A 26152-nucleotide genomic window follows, 5' to 3' on the forward strand; every position below is an offset into this window, starting at 1 on the left:
TACTCCCCTCTTGGGCTCTGAAGAATTGGGTGGCATCGGCGATGCTCTTTGGGAGATCCGCAAACGCGGCTGGAGAACTCCACAATCGCGTCAGCGAAAGATACTTCTGACCTTCAAAGATACTCTGCAAAAGAAAGGCCTTACCAACTGCTATCTGTCGCGCCTGTTTGATCTCCTCGCGAGCACCGCGGGACTCGATCCGCGCCTCCTTAGCAGCATTGACAGCTTTATTGAGTTTGGATGCTTGATCCGAAGTCTTCTGCTCCAGCTCCTCGCACTTGCGAATAGCATCTCGCAGCTCTTTTTCGACTTTGATCACCCGCGACTCATGTTATCAGCGGGAGAGCTGTTCGGCTTCTAGCTCGGCAGCCGCTTTGTCAGCGGCTGCTTTGTTCATCTCGGCCTCCTTCTTGGCCTGTGCAAGAGCGCCTTTGAGGGTCTCGACCTCAGCTGCGCCAACTGTGACACAATCACACCGCACAATGAGTTCATACTCTTACAGTCCAACACATCGTCTTTTGACATAATAATTTTCAAATTATGCATACCTTGCGTTTCATCAAACCGCTTGTTAACGCGGACAAGCTCTGCGTCAGCTATTTGAAGCTTCCGATTGAGCTTGGAAACCTCTGCGGCCAGGGCGGATGCCGCTACCAGGGAAGCCTGTTGAAATAAATGGCACAATATGCTCTATTAGCTGGTACTACGTAGATGCTCTGTCCGACTCTCTTTAGAATCAAACAAAGCATCAGGGGCTACTGTCCGTATACAGGTTTGTAATCCTATACAAATCAAACGTAAAGTTCTTTCAGAATATTACGTCGCATACCTCAAAGCCTGTCAGTAGGCTGTTGAAGGCTTCATTCAGTCCACTTTTGGCAAACTTAATCTTTCCCATAACCACACACATCAGCTGCGGTGTTCCTCCACGATTGAAGCACCTTGTACTGCTTCCTCCAGCGTGTTCGGCGCCTCCGGATTAATGGAGGACGCCGTTGGAGCTGATGCCCCTCCCCCTATCGTAGGGGGCCGCCTTCCCGATTCCGGAGCCATGCTGGCCCCCGGAACGGTGTTTGGCGGGAGCTCGGATTGCTTGGGCTCCCTGTCGTCGGCTTCCACAGGGACTGTTTCCCCTTGGCAGACGGTGGCCGAGGTGTTGACCTCGGGCACCCTCTCGTCTGCCCCACTCCCACCTCCTCGCGCAGGAGATACTTGCTGGGAAGTCAACTTGGTGTTCCCTGGTTTGATGGGCGATTGAGCCTGCGGCGGTGTGTCACTCTCCGCCATGTAAGTTGGTAGAGAGTTCCGTGAGGATAATGGTGTGCTGGGGAGTGTAAGGGGAGGACTGCAAAACAACAAATAGAATTGCTTATGCAATGATAACAAACTGACCGAAGATAATAGCAAAAGTCCGAACACTTACGATTCGGCCGGGGGCTTGCTCTTGGGTTGCTTTCGGAAATCAGCTCCGGACTCCGAGTTTGAGCTGTCCAGGAGATTCAGTTTCCTCCTGGGCGCCCCCTTTCCCGCGTTTTCGGGGGCCGCCCTCTTCCTCCCCTTTCCCTTGACGAGGGAGTCGCTCTCCTCCTCCTTCTCTTCGTCTTCGGAGGAGTGGGAGTCGGTCTCTCCAGACACAGTATCTGAAGGACCCTTAGGGCGGGGGCCGCCCTTGACCTCCTTGCCTTTCTTCTTGGCCTTCTTCTCCGGCGCCTTGTACGGCGCCGGAACCAGCATCGCCGTCAGTTGGGGTGTGGCTGTGTTTTCGGGCAACGGAGTCGGACAGTTGATCCACTCCGCTTTCTTTGTCCAGGGTTGAATAGAACGTAAGAGTTCCAACTCCTGTTATGATTGAAATATGGACAGGATATGTGTTCAGTAAGATTATGCTTACCTCTGAGGCCGAGGCCACGCTGTTGAAGCCCTTCTCTTCGGTCTCCCCAGGCCACTCCTTCCGAGCCTTGAAGAGCTGCTTCCAAATGTCTTTGTGCGTGGTGCTGAAGAGGCGCTTCAGGGTTCGTGGCTCTTCCGGATTGAACTCCCATAAATAGGAGGCCCGGAGTTGGCACGAAGAGTGCGGCGGAAAAGCATCACCTATATCACGTCAGTGAGGTGGGTGCCCTTCGCCATCATGATGGAGATGTAGTTTTGGAGCGTCTTCACCTCCGTCTAGGACCCCCAATCAAGGCCCTTGGCGGTCCATGAGGTAAGCCTCTCTGGGGGTCCGGATCTGAATTCGGGCGTAGCCGCTCACTTGGCATCGCAGGGTTCGGTGATGTAGAACCACTCCTGCTGCCATATCTTGTTGGTCTCCACAAATGCCCGTTTGAGCCAGGTTGCGTTTGGGAGCTTGCTCACCATAGCTCTCCCGCAGTCCGCGTGCTACCCGTCGACCACCTTCGGCTTCAGATTGAAGGTTTTGAGCCATAAGACGAAGTCTGGGGGGATGCGGAGGAAAGCCTCACACACGACTATAAAAGCCGATACGTGGAGGATAGAATTCGGTGCCAGATCATGAAAATCTAGCCCATAGAAGAATAAGAGACCCCAAACAAAGGGGTGAAGCGGAAATCCCAGCCCACGGGTAAAATGAGGGAGGAACACAACCCTCTCGCCAGGCTCAGGGATGGGGATCACATGATCCTAATCTGGGATCCGATGCGCTATGTTGTCGGCGAGGTAGCCTGCGCTCCGGAGACTCTTCACGTTCTTCTCCGAGACGGTGGAGGCCTCCCACTTGCCCTTGGAGCCAGATCCAGCCATTGTTGGAGAAGGAGGCGGTGGTGGAGGAGATTGGGGCTGCGGGCGCTGGAGCTGTGGGCGCTGGGGCTAAGAGATTGGGAAGCAAGGGCTTGAGGAGAGCGTGAGGTAAAAGGGGAAGGATCTGTGTCCATTTATAGACGGTAAATACCAAACGTCCCCCACTCCAGCCGTAAAACTCACCTGTTCCCAACATAACCGTGCGTAAGGTGCGGTTGGGTTACCCATGTCGTACTGATGAGGATCCCATAATAAGCGGACACGATCTCTGCTTTGACAGGACGTGCCAATGGAGGCTATGCCTCGAAACGCGAAACTAAGAGGCAAGGAAACGGTTCAAAATATTGAAGGGTCAGACATGACGTTTCTCTAGAGAAGTTGTCAGTAAAGATATGGTGTTTGTTTTGACACATTGCCTTCGAGGCTAAGGGTTGTACTATTCATGCAGAGCCGGACATAGTTCCTTTATGCAGGAAATAAACTTCATATGTTCGGAAGGAGGAACCCGCCTTGCGATGCCGAAGAGAGTACGCATGCCAGACTCATCGTCGTCAAAGACTGGTTCAGGGGCTACTGAGGGAGTCCTGGATTAGGGGGTCCTCGGGTGGCCGGATTACTCGTTATGGGCTGGACTGGTGGGACGTGAAGACCACCATAGAAGATTATCGCTTGTATCTGGATATGACTCCTATATGTATAGGATGGCAAGTTTAAAGTTTGGGTGTAATGTTTCCTTCCTCTGCAAGATGATTGTGTACGACCCTTGTGGAGGAAATATGCCCTAGAGGCAATAATAAAGTTATTATTTATTTCCTTAAATCATGATAAATGTTTATTACTCATGCTATAATTGTATTAACCGGAAACATAATACTTGTGTGAATACATAGACAAACAGAGTGTCACTAGTATGCCTCTACTTGACTAGCTCGTTGATCAAAGATGGTTATGTTTCCTAGCCATAGACATGAGTTGTCATTTGATTAATGGGATCACATCATTAGGAGAATGATGTGATTGACTTGACCCATTTCGTTAGCTTAGCACTTGATCGTTTAGTATTCTGCTATTGCTTTCTTCATGACTTATACATGTTCCTATGACTATGAGATTATGCAACTCCTGTTTACCGGAGGAACACCTTGTGTGCTACCAAACGTCACAACGTAACTGGTTGATTATAAAGGTGCTCTACAGGTGTCTCCAAAGGTACTTGTTGGGTTGGCGTATTTCGAGATTAGGATTTGTTACTCCGATTGTCGAAGAGGTATCTCTGGGCCCTCTCCCTAATGCACATCACTATAAGCCTTGCAAGCAATGTGACTAATGAGTTAGTTCCGGGATGATGTATTACGGAACGAGTAAAGTGACTTGCCGGTAACGAGATTGAACTAGGTATTGAGATACCGACGATCGAATCTCGGGCAAGTAACATACCGATGACAAAGGGAACAATGTATGTTGTTATGCGGTTTGACCGATAAAGATCTTCGTAGAATATGTAGGAGACAATATGAGCATCCAGGTTTTGCTATTGGTTATTGACCGGAGACATGTCTCGATCATGTCTACATAGTTCTCGAACCCGTAGTGTCCGCACGCTTAAAGTTAGATGATGATCGGTATTGTGAGTTTTGTGTTTTGATGTACCGAAGATAGTTCGGAGTCCCGGATATGATCACGGACATGACGAGGAGTCTCGAAATGGTCGAGACGTAAATATCGATATATTGGACGACTATGTTCGGACACCGGAATGATTTCGGGGAGTTTCGGACAGATACCGGAGTACCGGGGGGTTACCGGAATCCCCCGGGGAGTTTAATGGGCCAAGATGGGCCTTAGTGGAGAAGAGGAGGGGCGGCTAGGGCTGGCCGCGCGCCCCCTCCCCCTCTAGTCCGAATTGGACAAGGAGGGGGGCGGCGCCCCCTTTCCTTCCCCCTCTCTCCTTCCCTTCCTTTCCCCCTCCTACTCCAACTAGGAAAAGAGGGACTCCTACTCCCGGTGGTAGGGGTGGGCATAAAAACTGATGAACCAAAGACCGAACCGATACCGAAACCGAAAAAACCGAAATTTCGGTTTTTAATGTCGGAAAAGAAAAATTCGGTTTTTAACTCTCGAAACCGAACGTACTTCGGTTGGTACAGTTTTTAGCTCGGTTAGCCGAAAACCGAACATACCTCACGACGCGATGTACAGTAGTTTCTCCTGCGCTAGGTCCCTCTGCAGCACGTGCGAGAGCGAGACAGCGAAAAGAAAATTCATGGGCCAAGTCGACCAACCTACGTGCAAGGCCCAATCTGTTACGGGGTTTCTTTTTCTCCAGCGAGGCCACTGTACGCGCACGCTGCAGGTTATTTGGTACTTAGTTTAGTCCCACCTCGGCTGGACATACAGAAGGAGTTGTAGTCCTAGCTTATATAAGAGCGCAGGTGCATGGTAGCTATCACACAGCTGAAATACCTAGTGCGTTTGGCTAATACGGTAGAAAACCGAATACCAAACCGAACACTCGGTTAACTGAATTTTCGGTTAGCTATTTTGTGAAGTATTTTTCGGTTTTCAACCTTGCTAACCGAAATTACAAAAAAACCGAATGGTAGAAACTGAATTTTTGGTTTATACCGAATGACCAGGCCTACCCGGTGGGAGTAGGACTCCTCCCTGGCACGCCCTCCTCCTGGCCGCCGGCCTCCTCCCCCTGGTCCTTTATATACGGGGCAGGGGGCACCTCTAGACACACAAGTTGATATGTTGATCTATTCCAGCCGTGTGCGGTGCCCCCCTCCACCATATTCCACCTCGGTCATATCGTAGCGGTGCTTAGGCGAAGCCCTACGTCGGTAGCAACATCATCACCGTCACCACACCGCCGTGCTGACGGAACTCTCCCATGAAGCTCTACTGGATCGAAGTTCGCGGGACGTCATCGAGCTGAACGTGTGCTGAACTTGGAGGTGCCGTACGTTCGGTACTTGGATCGGTCGGATCGTGAAGACGTACGACTACATCAACCGCGTTGTGCTAACGCTTCCGCTTTCGGTCTACGAGGGTACGTGGACAACACTCTCCCCTCTCGTTGCTATGCATCACCATGATCCTGTGTGTGCGTAGAATTTTTTTGAAATTACCATGTTCCCCAACAGTGGCATCCGAGCCTGGTTTTATGCGTAGATGTTATATGCACGAGTAGAACACAAGTGAGTTGTGGGCGATACAAGTCATACTGCTTACCAGCATGTCATACTTTGGTTCGGTGGTATTGTGGATGAAGCGGCCCGGACCGACATTATGCGTACGCTTACACGAGACTGGTTCTACCGACGTGCTTTGCACACAGGTGGCTGGCGGGTGTCAGTTTCTCCAACTTTAGTTGAACCGAGTGTGGCTACGCCCGGTCCTTGAGAAGGTTAAAGCAACACTAACTTGACGAACTATCATTGTGGTTTTGATGCGTACCGTAAGAACGGTTCTTGCTCAGCCTGTAGCAGCCACGTAAAACTTGCAACAACAAAGTAGAGGACGTATAACTTGTTTTTGCAAGGCATGTTGTGATGTGATATGGTCAAGACATGATGCTATATTTTATTGTATGAGATGATCATGTTTTGTAACCGAGTTATCGGCAACTGGCAGGCGCCATATGGTTGTCGCTTTATTGTATGCAATGCAATCGCCCTGTAATGCTTTACTTTATCACTAAGCGGTAGCGATAGGCGTAGAAGCATAAGTTGGCGAGACTACAATGATGCTATGATGGAGATCAAGTTGTCGCGCCGGTGACGATGGTGATCATGACAGTGCTCCGGAGATGGAGATCACAAGCACAAGATGATAATGGCCATATCATATCACTTATATTGATTGCATGTGATGTTTATCTTTTATGCATCTTATCTTGCTTTGATTTATGGTAGCATTATAAGATGATCTCTCACTAAATTTCAAGGTATAAAGGTTCTCCCTGAGTATGCACCGTTGCGAAAGTTCTTCGTGCTGAGACACCACGTGATGATCGGGTGTGATAGGCTCTACGTTCAAATACAACGGGTGCAAAATTGTTGCACACGCGGAATACTCAGGTTAAACTTGACGAGCCTAGCATATGCAGATATGGCCTCGGAACACTCAGACCGAAAGGTCGAGTGTGAATCATATAGTAGATATGATCAACATAGTGATGTTCACCATTGAAACTACTCCATCTCACGTGATGATCGGACATGGTTTAGTTGATTTGGATCACGTGATCACTTAGAAGATTAGAGGGATGTCTATCTAAGTGGGAGTTCTTTAATAATATGATTAATTGAACTTAAATTTATCACGAACTTAGTACCTGATAGTATTTTGCTTGTCTATGTTGATTGTAGATAGATGGCCCGTGCTGTTGTTCCGTTGAATTTTAATGCGTTCCTTGAGAAAGCAAAGTTGAAAGATGATGGTAGCAATTACACACACTGGGTCCGTAACTTGAGGATTATCCTCATTGCTGCACAGAAGAATTACGTCCTGGAAGCACCGCTAGGTGCCAGACCTGCTGCAGGAGCAACACCAGATGTTATGAACGTCTGGCAGAGCAAAGTTGATGACTACTCAATAGTTCAGTGTGCCATGCTTTACGGCTTAGAACCGGGACTTCAACAACGTTTTGAACGTCATGGAGCATATGAGATGTTCCAGGAGTTGAAGTTAATATTTCAAGCAAATGCCCGGATTGAGAGATATGAAGTCTCCAATAAGTTCTATAGCTGCAAGATGGAGGAGAATAGTTCTGTCAGTGAGCATATACTCAGAATGTCTGGGTATAACAATCACTTGATTCAACTGGGAGTTAATCTTCCGGATGATAGCGTCATTGACAGAATTCTTCAATCACTGCCACCAAGCTACAAGAGCTTCGTGATGAACTATAACATGCAAGGGATGGATAAGACGATTCCCGAGCTCTTCGCAATGCTAAAGGCTACGGAAGTAGAAATCAAGAAGGAGCATCAAGCGTTGATGGTCAACAAGACCACCAGTTTCAAGAAAAAAGGCAAAGGGAAGAAGAAAGGGAACTTCAAGAAGAACAGCAAACAAGTTGCTGCTCAGGAGAAGAAACCCAAGTCTGGACCTAAGCCTGAGACTGAGTGCTTCTACTGCAAACAGACTGGTCACTGGAAGCGGAACTGCCCCAAGTATTTGGCGGATAAGAAGGATGGCAAGGTGAACAAAGGTATATGTGATATACATGTTATTGATGTGTACCTTACTAATGCTCGCAGTAGCACCTGGGTATTTGATACTGGTTCTATTGCTAATATTTGCAACTCGAAACAGGGACTACGGATTAAGCGAAGATTGGCTAAGGACGAGGTGACGATACGCGTGGGAAATGGTTCCAAAGTCGATGTGATTGCGGTCGGCACGCTACCTCTACATCTACCTCCGGGATTAGTTTTAGACCTGAATAATTGTTATTTGGTGCCAGCGTTGAGCATGTACATTATATTTGGATCTTGTTTGATGCGAGACGGTTATTCATTTAAATCAGAGAATAATGGTTGTTCTATTTATATGAGTAATATCTTTTATGGTCATGCACCCTTGAGGAGTGGTCTATTTATATTAAATCTCGATAGTAGTGATACACATATTCATAATATTGAGGCCAAAAGATGCAGAGTTGATAATGATAGTGCAACTTATTTGTGGCACTGCCATTTAGGTCATATTGGTGTAAAGCGCATGAAGAAACTCCATTCCGATGGACTTTTGGAATCACTTGATTATGAATCACTTGGTACTTGCGAACCATGCCTCATGGGCAAGATGACTAAAACACCGTTCTCCAGAACTATGGAGCGAGCAACAGATTTGTTGGAAATCATACATACAGATGTATGTGGTCCAATGAATGTTGAGGCTCGCGGCGGGTATCGTTATTTTCTCACCTTCACGGATGATTTAAGCAGATATGGGTATATCTACTTAATGAAACATAAGTTTGAAACATTTGAAAAGTTCAAAGAATTTCAGAGTGAAATTGAAAATCATCGTAACAAGAAAATAAAGTTTCCACGATCTGATCGTGGAGGAGAATATTTGAGTTACGAGTTTGGTCTTCATTTGAAACAATGCGGAATAGTTTCGCAACTCACGCCACCCAGAACACCACAGCGTAATGGCGTGTCCGAACGTCGTAATCGTACTTTACTAGATATGGTGCGATCTATGATGTCTCTTACTGATTTACCGCTATCATTTTGGGGTTATGCTTTAGAGACGGCTGCATTCACGTTAAATAGGGCACCATCGAAATCCGTTGAGACGACGCCTTACGAACTGTGGTTTGGCAAGAAACCAAAGTTGTCGTTTCTTAAAGTTTGGAGCTGCGATGCTTATGTGAAAAAGCTTCAACCTGATAAGCTCGAAACCAAATCGGAGAAATGTGTCTTCATAGGATACCCAAAGGAAACTGTTGGGTACACCTTCTATCACATATCTGAAGGGAAGACTTTTGTTGCTAAATTTGGATCCTTACTAGAGAAGGAGTTTCTCTCGAAAGAAGTGAGTGGGAGGAAAGTAGAACTTGATGAGGTAACTGTACCTACTCCCTTATTGGAAAGTAGTTCATCACAGAAACCGGTTCCTGTGACGTCTATACCAATTAGTGAGGAAGCTAATGATGATGATCATGAAACTTCAGATCAAGTTGCTACTGAACCTCGTAGGTAAACCAGAGTAAGATCCGCACCTGAGTGGTACGGCAATCCTGTTCTGGAGGTTATGTTACTAGACCATGACGAACCTACGAACTATGAAGAAGCGATGGTGAGCCCAGATTTCGCGAAATGGCTTGAAGCCATGAAATCTGAGATGGGATCCATGTATGAGAACAAAGTGTGGACTTTGGTTGACTTGCCCGATGACCGGCAAGCCATTGAGAATAAGTGGATCTTCAAGAAGAAGACTGACGCTGACGGTAATGTTACTGTTTATACAGCTCGACTTGTTGCAAAAGGTTTTCGACAAGTTCAAGGGATTGACTACGATGAGACTTTCTCACCCGTAGCGATGCTTAAGTCTGTCCGAATCATATTAGCAATTGCCGCATTTTATGATTATGAAATTTGGCAAATGGATGTTAAAACTGCATTCCTGAATGGATTTCTGGAAGAAGAGTTGTATATGATGCAACCGGAAGGTTTTGTCTATCCAAAGGGAGCTAACAAAGTGTGCAAGCTCCAGCGATCCATTTATGGACTGGTGCAAGCCTCTCGGAGTTGGAAGAAACGTTTTGATAGTGTGATCAAAGCATATGGATTTATACAGACTTTTGGAGAAGCTTGTATTTACAAGAAAGTGAGTGGGAGCTCTGTAGCATTTCTGATATTATATGTGGATGACATATTGTTGATCGGAAATGATATAGAATTTCTGGATAGCATAAAGGGATATTTGAACAAGAGTTTTTCAATGAAGGACCTCGGTGAAGCTGCTTATATATTGGGCATCAAGATCTATAGAGATAGATCAAGACGCTTAATTGGACTTTCACAAAGCACATACCTTGATAAAGTTTTGAAGAAGTTCAAAATCGACCAGGCAAAGAAAGGGTTCTTGCCAGTGTTGCAAGGTGTGAAGTTGAGTCAGACTCATTGCCCGACCACTGCAGAAGATAGAGAGAAAATGAAAGATGTCCCCTATGCTTCTGCCATAGGCTCTATCATGTATGCAATGTTGTGTACCAGACCTGATGTGTGCCTTGCTATAAGTTTAGCAGGGAGGTACCAAAGTAATCTAGGACTGGATCACTGGACAACGGTCAAGAACATCCTGAAATACCTGAAAAGGACTAGGGATATGTTTTGACACTGATCCGGATGATTCTAAATCGCAAACCGGATACGTGTTTACATTGAACGGTGGAGCTCTCAGTTGGTGCAGTTCTAAACAAAGCGTTGTGGCGGGATCTATGTGCGAAGCGGAGTACATAGCTGCTTCGGAAGCAGCAAATGAAGGAGTCTGGATGAAGGAGTTCATATCCGATCTAGGTGTCATACCTAGTGCATCGGGTCCAATGAAAATCTTTTGTGACAATACTGGTGCAATTGCCTTGGCAAAGGAATCCAGATTTCACAAGAGAACCAAGCACATCAAGAGACGCTTCAACTCCATCCGAGATCAAGTCCAGGTGGGAGACATAGAAATTTGCAACATACATACGGATCTGAATGTTGCAGACCCGTTGACTAAGCCTCCTCCACGAGCAAAACATGATCAACACCAAGGCTCCATGGGTGTTAGAATCATTACTGTGTAATCTAGATTATTGACTCTAGTGCAAGTGGGAGACTGCAGGAAATATGCCCTAGAGGCAATAATAAAGTTATTATTTATTTCCTTATATCATGATAAATGTTTATTATTCATGCTAGAATTGTATTAACCGGAAACATAATACTTGTGTGAATACATAGACAAACAGAGTGTCACTAGTATGCCTCTACTTGACTAGCTCGTTGATCAAAGATGGTTATGTTTCCTAGCCATAGACATGAGTTGTCATTTGATTAACGGGATCACATCATTAGGAGAATGATGTGATTGACTTGACCCATTTCGTTAGCTTAGCACTTGATCGTTTAGTATTCTGCTATTGCTTTCTTCATGACTTATACATGTTCCTATGACTATGAGATTATGCAACTCCCGTTTACCGGAGGAACACTTTGTGTGCTACCAAACGTCACAACGTAACTGGGTGATTATAAAGGTGCTCTACAGGTGTCTCCAAAGGTACTTGTTGGGTTGGCGTATTTCGAGATTAGGATTTGTTACTCCGATTGTCGGAGAGGTATCTCTAGGCCCTCTCGGCAATGCACATCACTATAAGCCTTGCAAGCAATGTGACTAATGAGTTAGTTGCGGGATGATGTATTACAGAACGAGTAAAGAGACTTGCCGGTAACAAGATTGAACTAGGTATTGAGATACCGACGATCGAATCTCGGGCAAGTAACATACCGATGACAAAGGGAACAACGTATGTTGTTATGCGGTTTGACCGATAAAGATCTTCATAGAATATGTAGGAGCCAATATGAGCATCCAGGTTCCGCTATTGGTTATTGACCGGAGTCGTGTCTCAGTCATGTCTACATAGTTCTCGAACCCATAGGGTCCGCACGCTTAAAGTTAGATGACGACCGGTATTATGAGTTTTGTGTTTTGATGTACCGAAGATAGTTCGGAGTCCCGGATATGATCACGGACATGACGAGGAGTCTCGAAATGGTCGAGACGTAAAGATCGATATATTGGACGACTATGTTCGGACACCGGAATGGTTTCGGGGAGTTTCAGACATATACCGGAGTACCGGGGGGGGGGGGGTTACCGGAACCCCCCCCCCCTGGGGAGTTTAATGGGCCAAGATGGGCCTTAGTGGAGAAGAGGAGGGGCGACTAGGGCTGGCCGCGCGCCCCCTCCCCCTCTAGTCCGAATTGGACAAGGAGGGGGGGCGCCCCCTTTCCTCCCCCCTCTCTCCTTCCCTTCCTTTCCCCCTCCTACTCCACTAGGAAAAGAGGGAGTCCTACTCCCGGTGGGAGTAGGACTCTTCCCTGGCGCGCCCTCCTCCTGGCCGCCGGCCTCCTCCCCCTGGTCCTTTATATACGGGGGCAGGGGGCACCTCTAGACACACAAGTTGATTTGTTGATCTATTCCAGCCGTGTGCGGTGCCCCCCTCCACCATATTCCACCTCAGTCATATCGTAGCGGTGCTTAGGCGAAGCCCTGCGTCGGTAGCAACATCATCACCGTCACCACGCCGTCGTGCTGACGGAACTCTCCCGTGAAGCTCTGCTGGATCGGAGTTCTCGGGACGTCATCGAGCTGAACGTGTGCTGAAGTCGGAGGTGCCGTACGTTCGGTACTTGGATCGGTCGGATCGTGAAGACGTACGACTATATCAACCGCGTTGTGCTAACGCTTCCGCTTTCGGTCTACGAGGGTACGTGGACAACATCTTCCCTCTCGTTGCTATGCATCACCATGATCCTGTGTGTGCGTAGGAATTTTTTTTGAAATTACTACGTTCCCCAACACCTTGGCCCCTCCGGTGCATATATAAACCGGAGGGTTTAGTCCGTAGAGGCAGAATCACAATTACTATAGGCTTCTAGGGTTTAGCCACATTAGTCTCGAGGTAGATCAACTTTTGTAATCCTCATATTCATCAAGATCAATCTAGCAGGAAGTAGGGTATTACCTCCGTTGAGAGGGCCCGAACCTAGGTAAACATTGTGTCCTTGTTTCCCCTGTTACCATCGATCCTCAGATACACAGTTCGGGACCCCCTACCCGACATCCGCGGGTTTTGACATCGACACCCGCCATTGGCTCGGTTTTCACCAGCAACTTTGTCTCCCCAACTCGCAACCGGGACTAGATGGCGGATCTGGAGATCCGACCACCCAGCCTCAGGCTGACCATCTCCGGTGAAGAAGGTGGTCACCACCGCCACGCCCAGGGTCGGAGCCCCCGACGTCCTCGTGATGCGGGTCGATCCCAGGGGCAGCATGTCGTTAACGGGACGGTACACGACATCAGCAAGTGTGGCCCATCAAAGCCCATCTGGATCCAGACCGGGTGCCCAAGCCGCCGCCGCTGGACCCGTCGCCGAACGCCGCCGCCTGCCTGGCTGCAGCAGCCCCGCAACACTGCCATAGATCCGGCCATCGCGGACCGCCGCCGTCCTGACCAAATCGTTGGCCGAGGAGAAACGCCACCACCGTCGCTGCAGCACACAGGATTTGCCTGCGACGCCCCCGGCGGCGGCGACGAGGAGAGGGGATACGCTAGAGTGAACGGCCGGCGGAGGCGCTCCGGTGCGGGGCGGTGGCGCCGCACGGGAGCGGGTATGGTTAGGAACGGGAGCGGGGATTATCAGATCCTATCCGTTCATGCGTTGCAAGTTGTGACCATATGAGGGCCCGCTTGGATTGTGTGTAAAGTTAGTGTATTCCCCGATATTTAGCTTAAGATTGAATTGAATATGAGGCGCCTGCTACGAATCAACCGACTTATTTCCTTGAGAAATCAGTCGGGTCTAGGGCCGTCGGATCCGGGCTTGTTGCTTGTTGGATTTGGTCAACAGAATCTCACGTGGTCATCCCCTCCTCTCATCGCAGCCGCAAGCCTGCAATGGGATCAACCGAAGCGCGTCACTATGGGAAGCAACGCCGCCACGGCTTGCAGCGGGAGCCGCACTATCTCGTAGCCATGCTCCACCATCGGCGATGCTTCACTGCAGTGCCAACATCGACGTGGGGATGCTCCATCGCAGCACCCGCCGCCACCGACGACGCTTCACTGCAACACCGACGTCGGCGTGGCCGTGCTCCATCGCAACAGTCCATGGCAACCGGCGATCTTTCACTGCATCGCCACCACCACGCGACGGTGCTCCATCGCAACACTAGCTGCCCCGTCGAAGGTCCATCGCAGCACCCGGGCCGTTGATGAAGCTTCACTGCAGCGAAACCACCGGCACGGCGGTGCTCCATTGCAGCACGGCGACGATGGGGGTGCTCTGACGAAGCACGCCACGCCGGTGGCGGATGTTGCGATGCAGCACATCGGCGACGAATTGCCAACGATGCAGCATGCGTTGGGGTGCCTGGGGATCACGGTGTGTTGAAGCACGCGGCGGCGGCAGATGCGGCGATGCAGCACGGCGCCGGCGGTGGCAGATGCGGCGACGCAGCACGGCCGCGACGAAATTTCTGCTGGTTGGTGATGCGATGGGATCACGGCGTGGTGGCTGCCATGGCCTGCAGCAGCGGTTCCGTGGGTGTATCCCATGACGAGAAAAATGAGATGGGAAAGCGACAGGAAGAGCGGAGGGAGAAGATAAGGTTGGGGATGAAAAAGCGGTGGGTGGACCTGCATGCCACGTGTCGCCTGAGAGAGGAGGTTTACGTGAGCGGAAAATCATCCGGATGATTTTAAACATTTTCCGTTGAATATTGGGCAGCACACAAAATTTGCATCCAATCTAAAGCGGACATAGGCGGTAAACTTTGATTGGTTCATGTGGTGGGCCAAAGTAAGCTAATTAAATGGTCGACAGGTCGATTGAGGCCCAACCAAATCTGCCGGGTCTTTTTTTGGAGGTAAATCAGCCGGTTAGTGCTAGCGGAACCTCGGGGATCATATTCTGGGGTTATGTCTAAATCCTGGTGAGCTGTCAGTGGAGGGCGGTGAGTGTGAGCCGTGAGGAAGCAGGTGCTGCATACACTCATCACGCTCCGCTCCATCCGGCCTCTCCAACCTAAATTAATCCGGTGACCAAGTGGCAAAATGCCAGGATATTTTTGTTCCTTTTTAAGGCAACAATGATGCGGGGTTGACACGGAGTGATGTGACGGCGACGAGGAAAGGTGACTAAAAATTACTACTCTCTGATTCATATTAATTAACGCTGTTTTAGTACAATTTTATACTGCATTAGAGCAGCGTAAATTAATATGGATCGGATAGAGTTTAAACAAAATACAGGTCTGGTAGGCCGGTTATAGTGAGTCGCGACGAAGCAGGTGCTGAGTGCACTTATGATCCCGGTCCTCTCCATCTTAGATTAATCATGTGGCCAGTGGTGAGATGACAGGCTGGCAAGTGATGTGCCCCTTTAGGTAGTCGTACAGTAGATATTAGTATCACGGACAACTGTTTCTAAAAAAGTTGGTCTTGTCTTTTTTTTCGAAAAAACTTTCAATCTATTCATCTTCAATCATGATAGTACAACGAACACTAGAAATAATAAAAATTACATCCAGACCCGTAAAGCACCTAGGGACAACTACAAACACTGAAACGAGCCGAAGGCGCGCCGCTGTCATCGCCCCTCCCTCGCCGGAGCCGGGCAATCCTTGTTGTAGTAGACAGTCCGGAAGTCGTCGTACTAAGGCCCCATAGAACCAACGCACTAGTATAGCACCCGCCGCCGATGAAGAGTGTAGATCGGAAGGATCCTACCTGAAGACACAGGAATATAGACGAACGACGAACAGATCCGAACAAATCCACCAAAGACAAATCCGCCGAAGAGACACCTCCACACGCCCACCGATGATGCTAGACGCATCACCGGAACGGGGGCTAGGCGGGAAGACCTTTATTCCATCTTCAAGGAGTCACCGCCGCCTGGCCTTACTGAGTAGAACACAAACCCTAACAAAACTCAAAAATAGATGTAAAAATGGAGCCCTCCCACAGACAAGGGCCGAGATCCATTTCATCTCCATGGCCCTATGGCCACCGGAGACGGCGCGGACTGGCGACGGCGCCGGCGGGAGGCAAGAGGAACCCTAGCTTTTTGGGTCACGCTACGTGAGGTGTGTTTGTGCTGTTCTTGTGATGAAATCCTTAGAAAAAAAGGATGATTCGATGTATGGCGGGGCAGAACTCGGCACAATGAACCTATGTGGTTGTATTACAAAGTTTCATCATATTTTGCTTTGAACTTTTGACAAAAAAATTGACAAGGAAGACACAAGCCACAAAAAATATATTATTGAATTTGTATCTGAAAAGAAGCTTACCATGATGATATTTTTGTATTATAAACCGACTTTCAAAATATAGAGCTCTCTGAAAAATTGGACACAAGTTCTTAACCAACAGTCAAAACAAAAATTTACGCGTGAGTAGATAAGAACGAAACAGCTTTGAGTAGAGGGGGTACACGTGTTGCTCGGTGAGACAAAGGACGTGGAGCACACGCGCTTTTGCTTGCGGATGCAGGTGGGTGATTAACCCTGGCTGGCCGGTTACCCGCCAGTAATCATCCAACTAATCAAGAGGTGAGCGTCAGCAGAAATTATTACTATAATAACCAAGAGAGGAAGTGGAACGCGCGCCATGAAGCTGCCTTCTTCTGCTGGCGCCAGGTAACCACCTACCACCTGCCTATATAGACTCCCCCGTCTCACTTCTCATTTTTCACATACGAAACTCCACCGATCCATCGATCAAACCTCTCAACGCAGCTGCTGGTTCTTCCAGTACTCCACACTTACAAGCAGCATCTAGATGCCGTCTGGTCAGCAGGAGCAGCGGCACAGGACGGTGAGGTCGGAGCCGCCGAAGCGCCCCGCGGGGCGGACCAAGTTCCACGAGACGCGCCACCCGCTGTACCGCGGCGTGCGCCAGCGGGGCCCCGCCGGGCGGTGGGTCTGCGAGGTGCGCGTGCTCGGGATGAGGGGCTCCAGGCTCTGGCTCGGCACCTTCGTCACCGCCGAGATGGCGGCGCGCGCCCACGACGCCGCCGTGCTCGCGCTCTCCGGCCGCAAAGCCTGCCTCAACTTCGCCGACTCCGCCTGGCGGATGCTGCCCGTGCTCGCGGCCGGCTCCTTCGGCTTCGGCAGCGCGCGGGAGATCAAGACCGCCGTCGCCGTCGCCGTCCTCGCGTTCCAGCGGCAGAAGATTGTTCTTCCCGTCGCGTGCCCGGCGGCGGAGCCGGCCGTCGTCCCGAAGAGCGGCGCGCTCTTCTCCATGTCCTCCGGCGACTTGCTGGAGCTCGACGACGAGCAGTGGTTCGGCGGCATGGTCGCCGGGTCGTACTACGAGAGCTTGGCGCAGGGGATGCTGGTGGAGCCGCCGGACGCCGGAGCGTGGCGAGAGCAGAGCGAGCACAGCGGCGTGGCGGAGACGCAGACGCCGTTGTGGGGCTAATCGTTCAGCTAAGCAGAGCACAGTTGTACTGTACATAGTTGTTGTGTTGTGTTCTTCCCGATTTGGGAAGAAACAGAGTAGGCAGTTTGTTTATTGTCCATGAATCCAAATCAAATAGAGTATTAGTTTGAAAAAAAGAAACGTATCAAATATTTTATGAAAAGAAAATGATACATCGAAGAACGTCACTGTTGGTTGACAACTTGTGAAAATGAAGATTTGGACGGCTTGCAAATGGATTCCAAAACTAGAAGGTGCTCCACTCCGCACTATTTCTTTTCTTAGGAACTCTGTACTGTATTCGTCCATGTGTGGTGATCAGAACTGGCAAGCGTAAGAAGAACGGGCAACCGAGCTACCCTAGCGAGGACACGTAGTAATTTCGAAATTTATACTATAAACAATTGGAACTACTTGCAATAAAAAATTAACAATAATCTATTGTTTGAGAAAAATCCATTCTTTTTTGAAGCCGTAAACAGTACAACAATTGTTCTACGATATTTTCAAATATACATATTAAATGGAATAAAATATGTACATGAAAAAAAGGAAAAAAAAGATAAACAAGGGATGCAACTATGCGATGAGATTACGAGATCAACTTTCTCACATCAATATCCTAGATGTGAGCCAACCCATTCCTTTGAAGCATCTAAATTCTGAGTAGGGCGTTTCGATGCTCAGACTCATCTGCGCCCCGTTAAAAAAAAACATAAAAAACTCAAAACAAATTCAAAAAATTCCAATTTGTTTTGTGTGGTAGATAATTTGATGCGTGAGACCCGCTCCAAATTGCATGTCATTTGGACATCTGAGCAGCTCTCAGCAAAAGAGACAAACCGGGTCAAAATAGTACATGAACACTAAATACTTTTACAGACCCCCAATTTGTCTTTTTTACTGAGAGCTGCTCAGGTGTCCAAATGACTTGAAATTGTAAGCGGGTCTCACGCATCAAATTGTCTACCACAAAGAAAAAAATTGGAATTTTTTGAATTTTTCTAGTATTTGTTTTCATTTTTTTTTCGTCAGCACGGGTGCAGATGAGCTCGGGTGCAGAGATGGATTTTTGCTAAATTCTTGCTTTTTATCCCGGGCTCCAGATGGGAGAGATGTTACTTGGGCATGAATTTCCATAGGTCTATACTCTGAGCTTCATTTGTAAAGATTTTGCCATTTCTTTGGTTCCAAAAATTCAGCAACCCAAAATGATTATGCACATATTCTTTGGCAGCACCTTATGAAGCCTCTTTGCTTGTTTGGGGGAATACTGGTCCAACAATATTGAGAGAAAGAACAATCCCACAAAAGATGCAATGGTGTTTCTTCAGTTCATTCACTACAAAAGACACACTCATAGTGATCAAGAAACATCGATTTTCGTCTTAATAGGTTTCTTGTATTAATTATATCATGCAGTAAGAGCCAAAATGGTATTTTGTGTCTGAGTCTGTTGGCACATTTGCAAAGACATTTGAATAAGACACGTGCTTTTGAATCAGCTTTTAACCGGTTGTACATCTTCTTGGATGAGTATCCAGAGTTTTCCCTTGGCATGTCCATATATCCTTGACTTGGGTATTTGAGTGTTGAAAGATCAGCTCTTGAAGTTCATTGACTGGTCAACTCAGATGCCACATTGATACTTTTCCAACGTATCTACAATTTTTGATTGTTTCATACTGTTTTATTATCATTCTTGGATGTTTTATAATCATTTTATAGCAATTTTATATCATTTTTTGAGACTAACCTATTGACATAGTCCCAGTGCCAGTTGCTGTTTTTGCTTGTTTTTTTACTTCGCAGAATATCAGTACCAAACGGAGTCCAAATGCAGCGAAACCTTTTGGAGAATTTTTTTGCACCAGAAGACATCTGTTGGGCCAAAGAAGTACCAGAGGGGGGCTTCGAGGGGAGCACAGCCCACCTGGGAGCGCCTCGGGGCCCAGGCGCGCCCTGGTGGGTTGTGCCCACCTCGGACGCCTCCCGCACCGCCTATTTGCTCTATAAATACCCCGAAAATCCAAAAACCTTAGGGGTGTCGCCGAAACACAATTCCAGCCGCCGCAAGTTCCAGAACCACCCGATCCAATCTAGACACACGGAGGGGTTTATCATCCTCATTGGTGCCTCTCCGATGATTTGTGACTAGTTCATTGTAGACCTACGGGTCCATATGCAGTAGCTAGATGGCTTCTTCCCTCTTTTTGATTCTCAATACAATGGTCTCTTGGAGATCTATTTGATGTAACTCTTTTTAAGGTATGTTTGTTGGGATCCGACGAGCTTTGAGTTTATGACCAGATCTTTATATGCATGAAAGTTATTTGAGTTTCTTTGATCTCTTATATGCATGATTACTTATAGCCTCGTATTTCTTCTTCGAATCTTTGGTTTAGTTAGGCCGACTAGATCGATTTTTCTTGCCATGGGAAGAGGTGCTTTGTGATGGGTTCGATCGTACCGTGTTCTTTCCGAGTGACAGAAGGGGCAGCAAGACACGTATGTGTCGTTGCTATTAAGGATAACAAGATGGGGGCTATTCCTACGTGAATAGATCTCGTCTATATCATGTCATCGTTCTTAATGCATTACTCCGTTTCTCCCTGAACTTAATACACTAGATGCATGCTAGATAGCGGTCGATGTGTGGAGTAATACTAGTAGACGCAAACAGGAGTCGGTCTACTAATCTTAGACGTGATGCCTATATAATTATGATTGCCTGGATATCGTCATAATTATTTGAGGTTCTATCAATTGCCCAACAGTAATTTGTTCACCCACCGTATGCTATTTTCTTGAGAGAAGCCACTAGTGAAATCTACGACCCCCGGGTCTATTTTCTCATCATATATTTTCAGATCTATATTGCTATTTGCCTTTTTATTTATTTGTATCTTTTATTTTCAGATCTATATTACCGAAAACCCAAAAATACCTTGCTGAATTTTATTTGCATCTACCAATCTATCACTTTACCAATCTTTTACCCTAGAGGGATTGACAACCCCTCCTTTCGCGTCGGGTTACAAGTATTTGTTCTTTGTGTGCAGGTACCGTTTACAAAGTGTTGCTTGGTTCTCCTACTGGTTCGATAACCTTGGTTTCATAACTGAGGGATTTACCTACCTTAGCTCTACTGCATCATCCCTTACTCTTTGGGGAAAATACTATCGTGGATACAAGACATCAAAAGGGAGGATCACACATCACAGCAAAACCAGCTGTAATTGTGTGAGGAGGGGCGGGGGTAAAGTCAACGGTTTCAACAGTTTAGGGTGTGTCTTAAGTGGTATTGGAGTTGAGGGAAGTAAACTAAACGATATAGTAGTTGGGAGTTGTGCTTTGAAAGAAGCAAAGGGACCCTTGAGAAAAGTGTGCGGTCACACCGACACCGACTTAAGGCAAAGAAAATCAGCAAGGTTAAAAATCTTACTCATGAGCAAGCGATGTTATTGAAGTCATTGATTGTTACAAAGAAAGCTCAGTGAATTCTACTGGACCAGTGGTCTGATGAGCCCTACATGGTAATTGATACTTAATCTATCATATTCAACTTGTACTTTTGTATATCATAAAAACTGAAAAATGAAGCCCACTTCGACTGGAAGGTAAAGGTAAACACAACATGCTCGTGCCAGCCAAACAACAATGAAATACAAGCCCCATCTCAAGAAGCTCGGCAGTTCTCGCGCCCATGCTCGACGCCGGTGAGCCCGAGACAGCCGCTGCCTGATCTCTCCGCTCTGCCAGCCTCCGCGCCCGCCATGACCAGATGAGGAACCCTCGCGCTGTGCTCTCTCTTCTTCTACTGATGTTCGTCATCTTCGGCTCCAGTCGTGAGCTGAGGGGGCCCATCTCCGCACGGGTGGTTGATGTGAGGATCTCTTGCCTTCGCATGACCGCCCCCCTCTCGACGGCGACCACCCCGGCTCTGCCGCCCGCCGCTCCCTCGGCCCTCCACCGACCTAGGATGATGCTTGTGGTGGGGTTAACAGCGACCGACTCGACAAGGGGAAGGCATGGCCCTTGGAAGTCTGGCGTCCCCGGCGTTGAAGATGAGGACGACGATGAGTAGGTCCCTCAGGCGACAACGGCTGCCTCATGTGGCCTTGGCTCTAGCGACCCATTGTGGTTTGCCTCCATGAGCTCTGATGAGGATGAAGACGAGGAGTTGGCACCGCGAACGGCCTTGTCCGTCGCCCTAGTCACGATTCCAACGCCATTTGGGTCACCAACCATGCTGTCTTGCTCCCTGCCAGCAACGGGGCCGTGGAGGAGCACTCGGTGCCTGTGGGTCCTGGTGACCATGGCCATGTTCACTCGCCCGTGGAGAATCCTGGCGGACATGCTTGCCGGGCGACCAAATTATGTGCGCAGCCTTGCCTTCAAGCAGTGGGCACGGGAAGATGTTATCGGTGCCTTGCAAGAGACCATCTTGTGCAGGACTGCCGTGAGCCCTTCAGGTGCCTTGTATGCCTGTGTGCGTCCTCGCCACCGGGAGCGGGACTGTCAGTGCCGTTTGATCATGCCGGATGCTCCCTCATACGATCTTTGCAACTCACCTCGTAGGTCACCTCATGCTTGCAAGTGGGCCGAGATTGTGGCGCAACCACCCATGGGAGATGATCGATGTGCATCATTGCGACATCCAAAGGTGTCGGGGATATACCCCGCGGTATGACCCGGCCGGAGTTGTAAACCGGCGGACAGTTAAGACAGACAGTTAAGACAGACGGTAAACCGGCTGGTGGTAAACCGGTAGGAGTCAAGTCAGATGATAACCCGGCAGGTATTAAGTCAGTTCATAAACCGGCAGGAAGTCATAAACCGGCAAACAGTGATAACTGGGTTGCCAGGGGTTATGAAGCCCGAGACGTTATGAAGCCCGAGACGTATGAAGCCCAATATGTTAAGAAGCCCATAAAGAGAAGTCAGAATAGTTAAGTCTTAAGTCCGAGTTGGACTCTACATGTAACCCACCCCTTCAACTTATATAAGGAGGGGCAGGGCTCCCTAAAGAGGGACAAGCAAGAAGAAACAAACTCTAGGGCTAGACACAACTAGAGGAGAGCCGGTTTACGGCGACTCCCTCATGATGATAATGAGACCTAGCCACAAACAACATGTAGGGTTATTACCGGATGATGTTTCCCGGGGCCCGAAGCTGTCTAAATCCTTGTCTTGTGTTGCGTCTCTCGATTCCGCTCAACCCCTATTAAGCTACTACATAGATGCGCTGGCCTCACGACTAAGTCCTCACCCTAGGACATCTGCCGTGACAATTCCACGACAGTTGGCGCCCACCGTGGGGCCAGGCGCACGGTGGTGTTGAGTTCTTGGAGGGATCTCTCGCAGGGATTGAGAAATTTGCAATTTTCCGGATAAAGAGGAGCTGGTTTGGAAGGATCTATATCAACTCCAAAGATTGATCAGTTCAAGTTGAAGAGTTGTGAGATTTAAGGTTTAAGGAAATTAGAGTTACAAGCTGTTCCGCCAAACGTGTTATTGAAAAGTCACCGAGACCAATGGAAAACTTGATCAGGCACTTGTTTAGGTGACATCATACGTTTCTGAAGGTCAAAAGCTTTAGTATATCAACAATACACATCGGTCGGAGGGCCTGACTCTGAGTCATCCCGAGCTGCTATCGCCGGCTCTCTTGCGCTGCTAAAAATCAAAGTCAACGCGGTCTCATCATCGCGTCTGAACCGCCAACACCGCAAGTCACCGATCTCATCTGAAATTGCAATCAACGACCTGGAATCAGACTTGGCAACGGGTTATGGCAACGTGGGAGACCCAGATTCAGATAGCCCGCTGCAGTCCTCCGCCGCTTTAAACCACTGTTATCTGGGCCATGACCCGCCCCTGTGTGTTGACAATCTGGACTCGCTGGCGCTCTTCCGAAACACACCTCCAAACCGCCGGATTACCTCTCGCGCAACCTCAAGTCGCCGGCTGTTTTGCTCGTCTCGCCGATCCTAGCATCTCCTCTGTTAAGGTCGCCGCTCCACCTTGTCCTCAGGCACTTCGCCGCCGTGAGCCGCCGTGATGTCGGCTTGCTTTGTGAACCGCCTCGAACCCCCGCTGGGCTCATTGCCCCCACTTGGCCCTGCCATGGCCGCACCAGCGAGCCGCCTCCATCGCTGGTGTTGCCGCAATCCGCCATACGGTTCTCGAGGTATTCCGGAGAGTTGCCGCCGCCATGGTCGCCGGAGCGCGTCCCCGGGCCGGCGCTGCCGTAATCCAACCCGGCCCGCTTCAGAGCCGCTGCCGCCGGTTCACCGTTTGACCCGCCTCCGAGCCACCCGAGCTGGCCAAACCGCCCGGATTTTTGTGACCTACCGCACGTTGAACCGCCGGACTCCGTCGCCGCAAGCTCCGATTCATACGACACTACGTCCGTGGCCATTCCCATCGGCCGTCTACTCCGGCCTGGTTATGCCCACGCTGCCTCTGCTTTGAACCGCCGTGGCACCTTGCTGCCTTAAACCGCCATAATACACTCTGAACTATGTTGCCGGTGTGCCGTTTCGGCCACGAGCTGCCTCCTTGGACATCTCAGTCTGCATGAAAACCGAAGCAAACCCAATTATCAAAGACCACTTTCCAGTAGTACTCCTTGTCATCACGTGGAGACTACAGAGCTACTTTTTTTCCTCAATTGTTATATGATCATGGTGCTGTTTGGGCAAGTTTCTCTCTACAATCTGAAGGAAAAGATCCCCAATGAGGAATAAGTCTGCTGCTTGGAGGAGGCTGAGATGGTGCGTCCAGGCTCGGAGCTAATCATCCTGACATGTTCTCACATGAGGCTCCGCCCGCGCCAGCTGCCTCCCGCCATGCCTCTGCCTCTCCCACAAACCGGCGCCCCTGAGTCGCTGCTTCTACCACGGTCGACCGCCTTGCTCCGCTTCACGCCCGATGTCTCCACAAACCGCCAGCGGCCGTCTCCGAGCGTGCCTACGGGCTGCTGTTCGGACATGAGCTGCCCATTGGCCTCTCGAGCCGCGGCGCCGCCGTCCCCGCAGACCCGTGAAGTCACATGTTTCCAAGGCGTCACAGTGGTGCTGTTCTGCTGTAAGGCCACAGTCTCCAAGCATGCCAATCCGCCCTTGCCGGAGTCGCTTGCATTTAAGCCGCCGTGGCCCGGTGGCGTTAAACCGGAGCCACCTCTGCCTGCTTCAAATCGCCGCCGCTTCACCTCGCTAGTGTCGCCTTCGAGCTGCCGCTGATACAGCCTCGAGCGGGGCTCATGCCACTTCCTCACCGAGCCCTCGCGTAAAAACGGCTGAGCTCCGCCGTGCCTCGCGCTGCTTTGAGTCACCCCTGAGCAGACTCACCCGCGGCGGCCTCATTCTACCTTTTGTTCCATCTTGAGCCGCGTTTGCTTCTTTCGACTGCCGCGTGTTTTTGCTAAGTCGTCGTGGTCCGCACCAAGTCGCCTGCATCAGTTAAGATCCAATATCAGCTGCTTACTAAAGAGGAAATGAACTAAAGGTGGGAGCGGTTCATTGTTTTTGTTGGCAAGCCTGTGTTGAAATTTGGCTTTTGTGAAGTGATTTTCTGGAGTCTAAAACACCAGCTTTTAGTCGAGATTAGAATGAGTAGCTACTGACTGCACTTGGAAGTAAGTTGTCTGGTTCAGTGGCTGAAAGCAGAGTCATCAGGAGTTTGAGGGGGTATGGTACCCCTACATGCTATAGCATCCTGCATGCACACCACTAACCACGTGCTGCTAGCTGCTTCTACAAAGTAGTTCTCCACTTTGACAAGGGTCAAACATGACCCGGAGGATCTTTTCTGAGCCGTCAGGACCGTTTAAAGTTGTTTCTGCCTCGTTGAGCTACCGGAGCTGTTTCTAATCGCCGGTTTGTCTGAGCCACTTCTGTCGCGATTGAAGGGATCATCCTTCATCCGAACAAATCAGGTGATATTCATCTAAAGATTATTTTTCTTAACACATATTGTTTTATCAAAGAACAATTACTTGGTCTATGATATTTTTTCGCAGGACCATTATTCTTTACAAAAAGGTGTTGCGAAAGGGGCGTGAGCAAATATTATTTTTGCACTAGCGCTCATCCTGCGCAGGTTGCCACCCCCACTACATCAACACACGCGATTGACTTATTGTCCGCCCCCGCGGCCGATTCTCCCGCCCGCGCCGGTTTACAACACCGTGGCCGACTCATCTGTCTGTGCCACCTCTGAAGCCATGGTTGTCTTGGTCGTCCGACTCTCGCGGCCTGGTCTACATCAACATACCGGGCCGCATCTGTCTGCATGAGCTGTTTATTGAGTATAAATCTAGTCACTGCTCGGGTAGCCCGGTTTTCTTCCAACAACTCTGGAGCAAATTATCATAGCCGCCGTGTGCACTAGATGGCTCAATGGACATGCGCACAAATCGCTGCCACTACAGTTTGGTTAACTTCAAACAGCCAGTTGGAAGGAACCATTGGCCGAGTGGCTGACACGGCTCATACGGGATTATTTATAACCCGCCGCAGTCACCTCAATCTTTTGTGGATTTACATCACGTCATCAACACCAATGATATATACCTTCTGCTATGGTCAAGTACGGAGAATCAAAAGACAACTCCTTGAGTCATCTTAAGACTCGGGGGCTACGATGATATGACTCAGCAAGTCTTGCT

The 26152-nt window shown here is 49.0% G+C and overlaps 1 protein-coding gene across 1 annotated transcript; it reads left to right on the plus strand.

The window, feature by feature from the left end:
- Positions 1–16675: 16675 nt before the first annotated feature.
- LOC109753241 (dehydration-responsive element-binding protein 1B-like) lies at positions 16676–17619 on the plus strand. The gene has a single exon (XM_020312154.4). It carries the CDS (start codon positions 16837–16839, stop codon positions 17476–17478), a length of 642 nt encoding a protein of 213 aa, XP_020167743.1. The 5' UTR covers positions 16676–16836; the 3' UTR covers positions 17479–17619.
- The last annotated feature ends 8533 nt before the right edge of the window (positions 17620–26152 follow it).

This window comes from Aegilops tauschii, chromosome 5 (genome assembly GCF_002575655.3).
Source record: "Aegilops tauschii subsp. strangulata cultivar AL8/78 chromosome 5, Aet v6.0, whole genome shotgun sequence".
In the NCBI taxonomy this organism is placed as follows: Eukaryota; Viridiplantae; Streptophyta; class Magnoliopsida; order Poales; family Poaceae; genus Aegilops; species Aegilops tauschii.

Bases quoted from the DNA above. Each gene is read 5' to 3' on its own strand.
- LOC109753241 (XM_020312154.4), top strand. From the start codon at position 16,837: ATGCCGTCTGGTCAGCAGGAGCAGCGGCACAGGACGGTGAGGTCGGAG.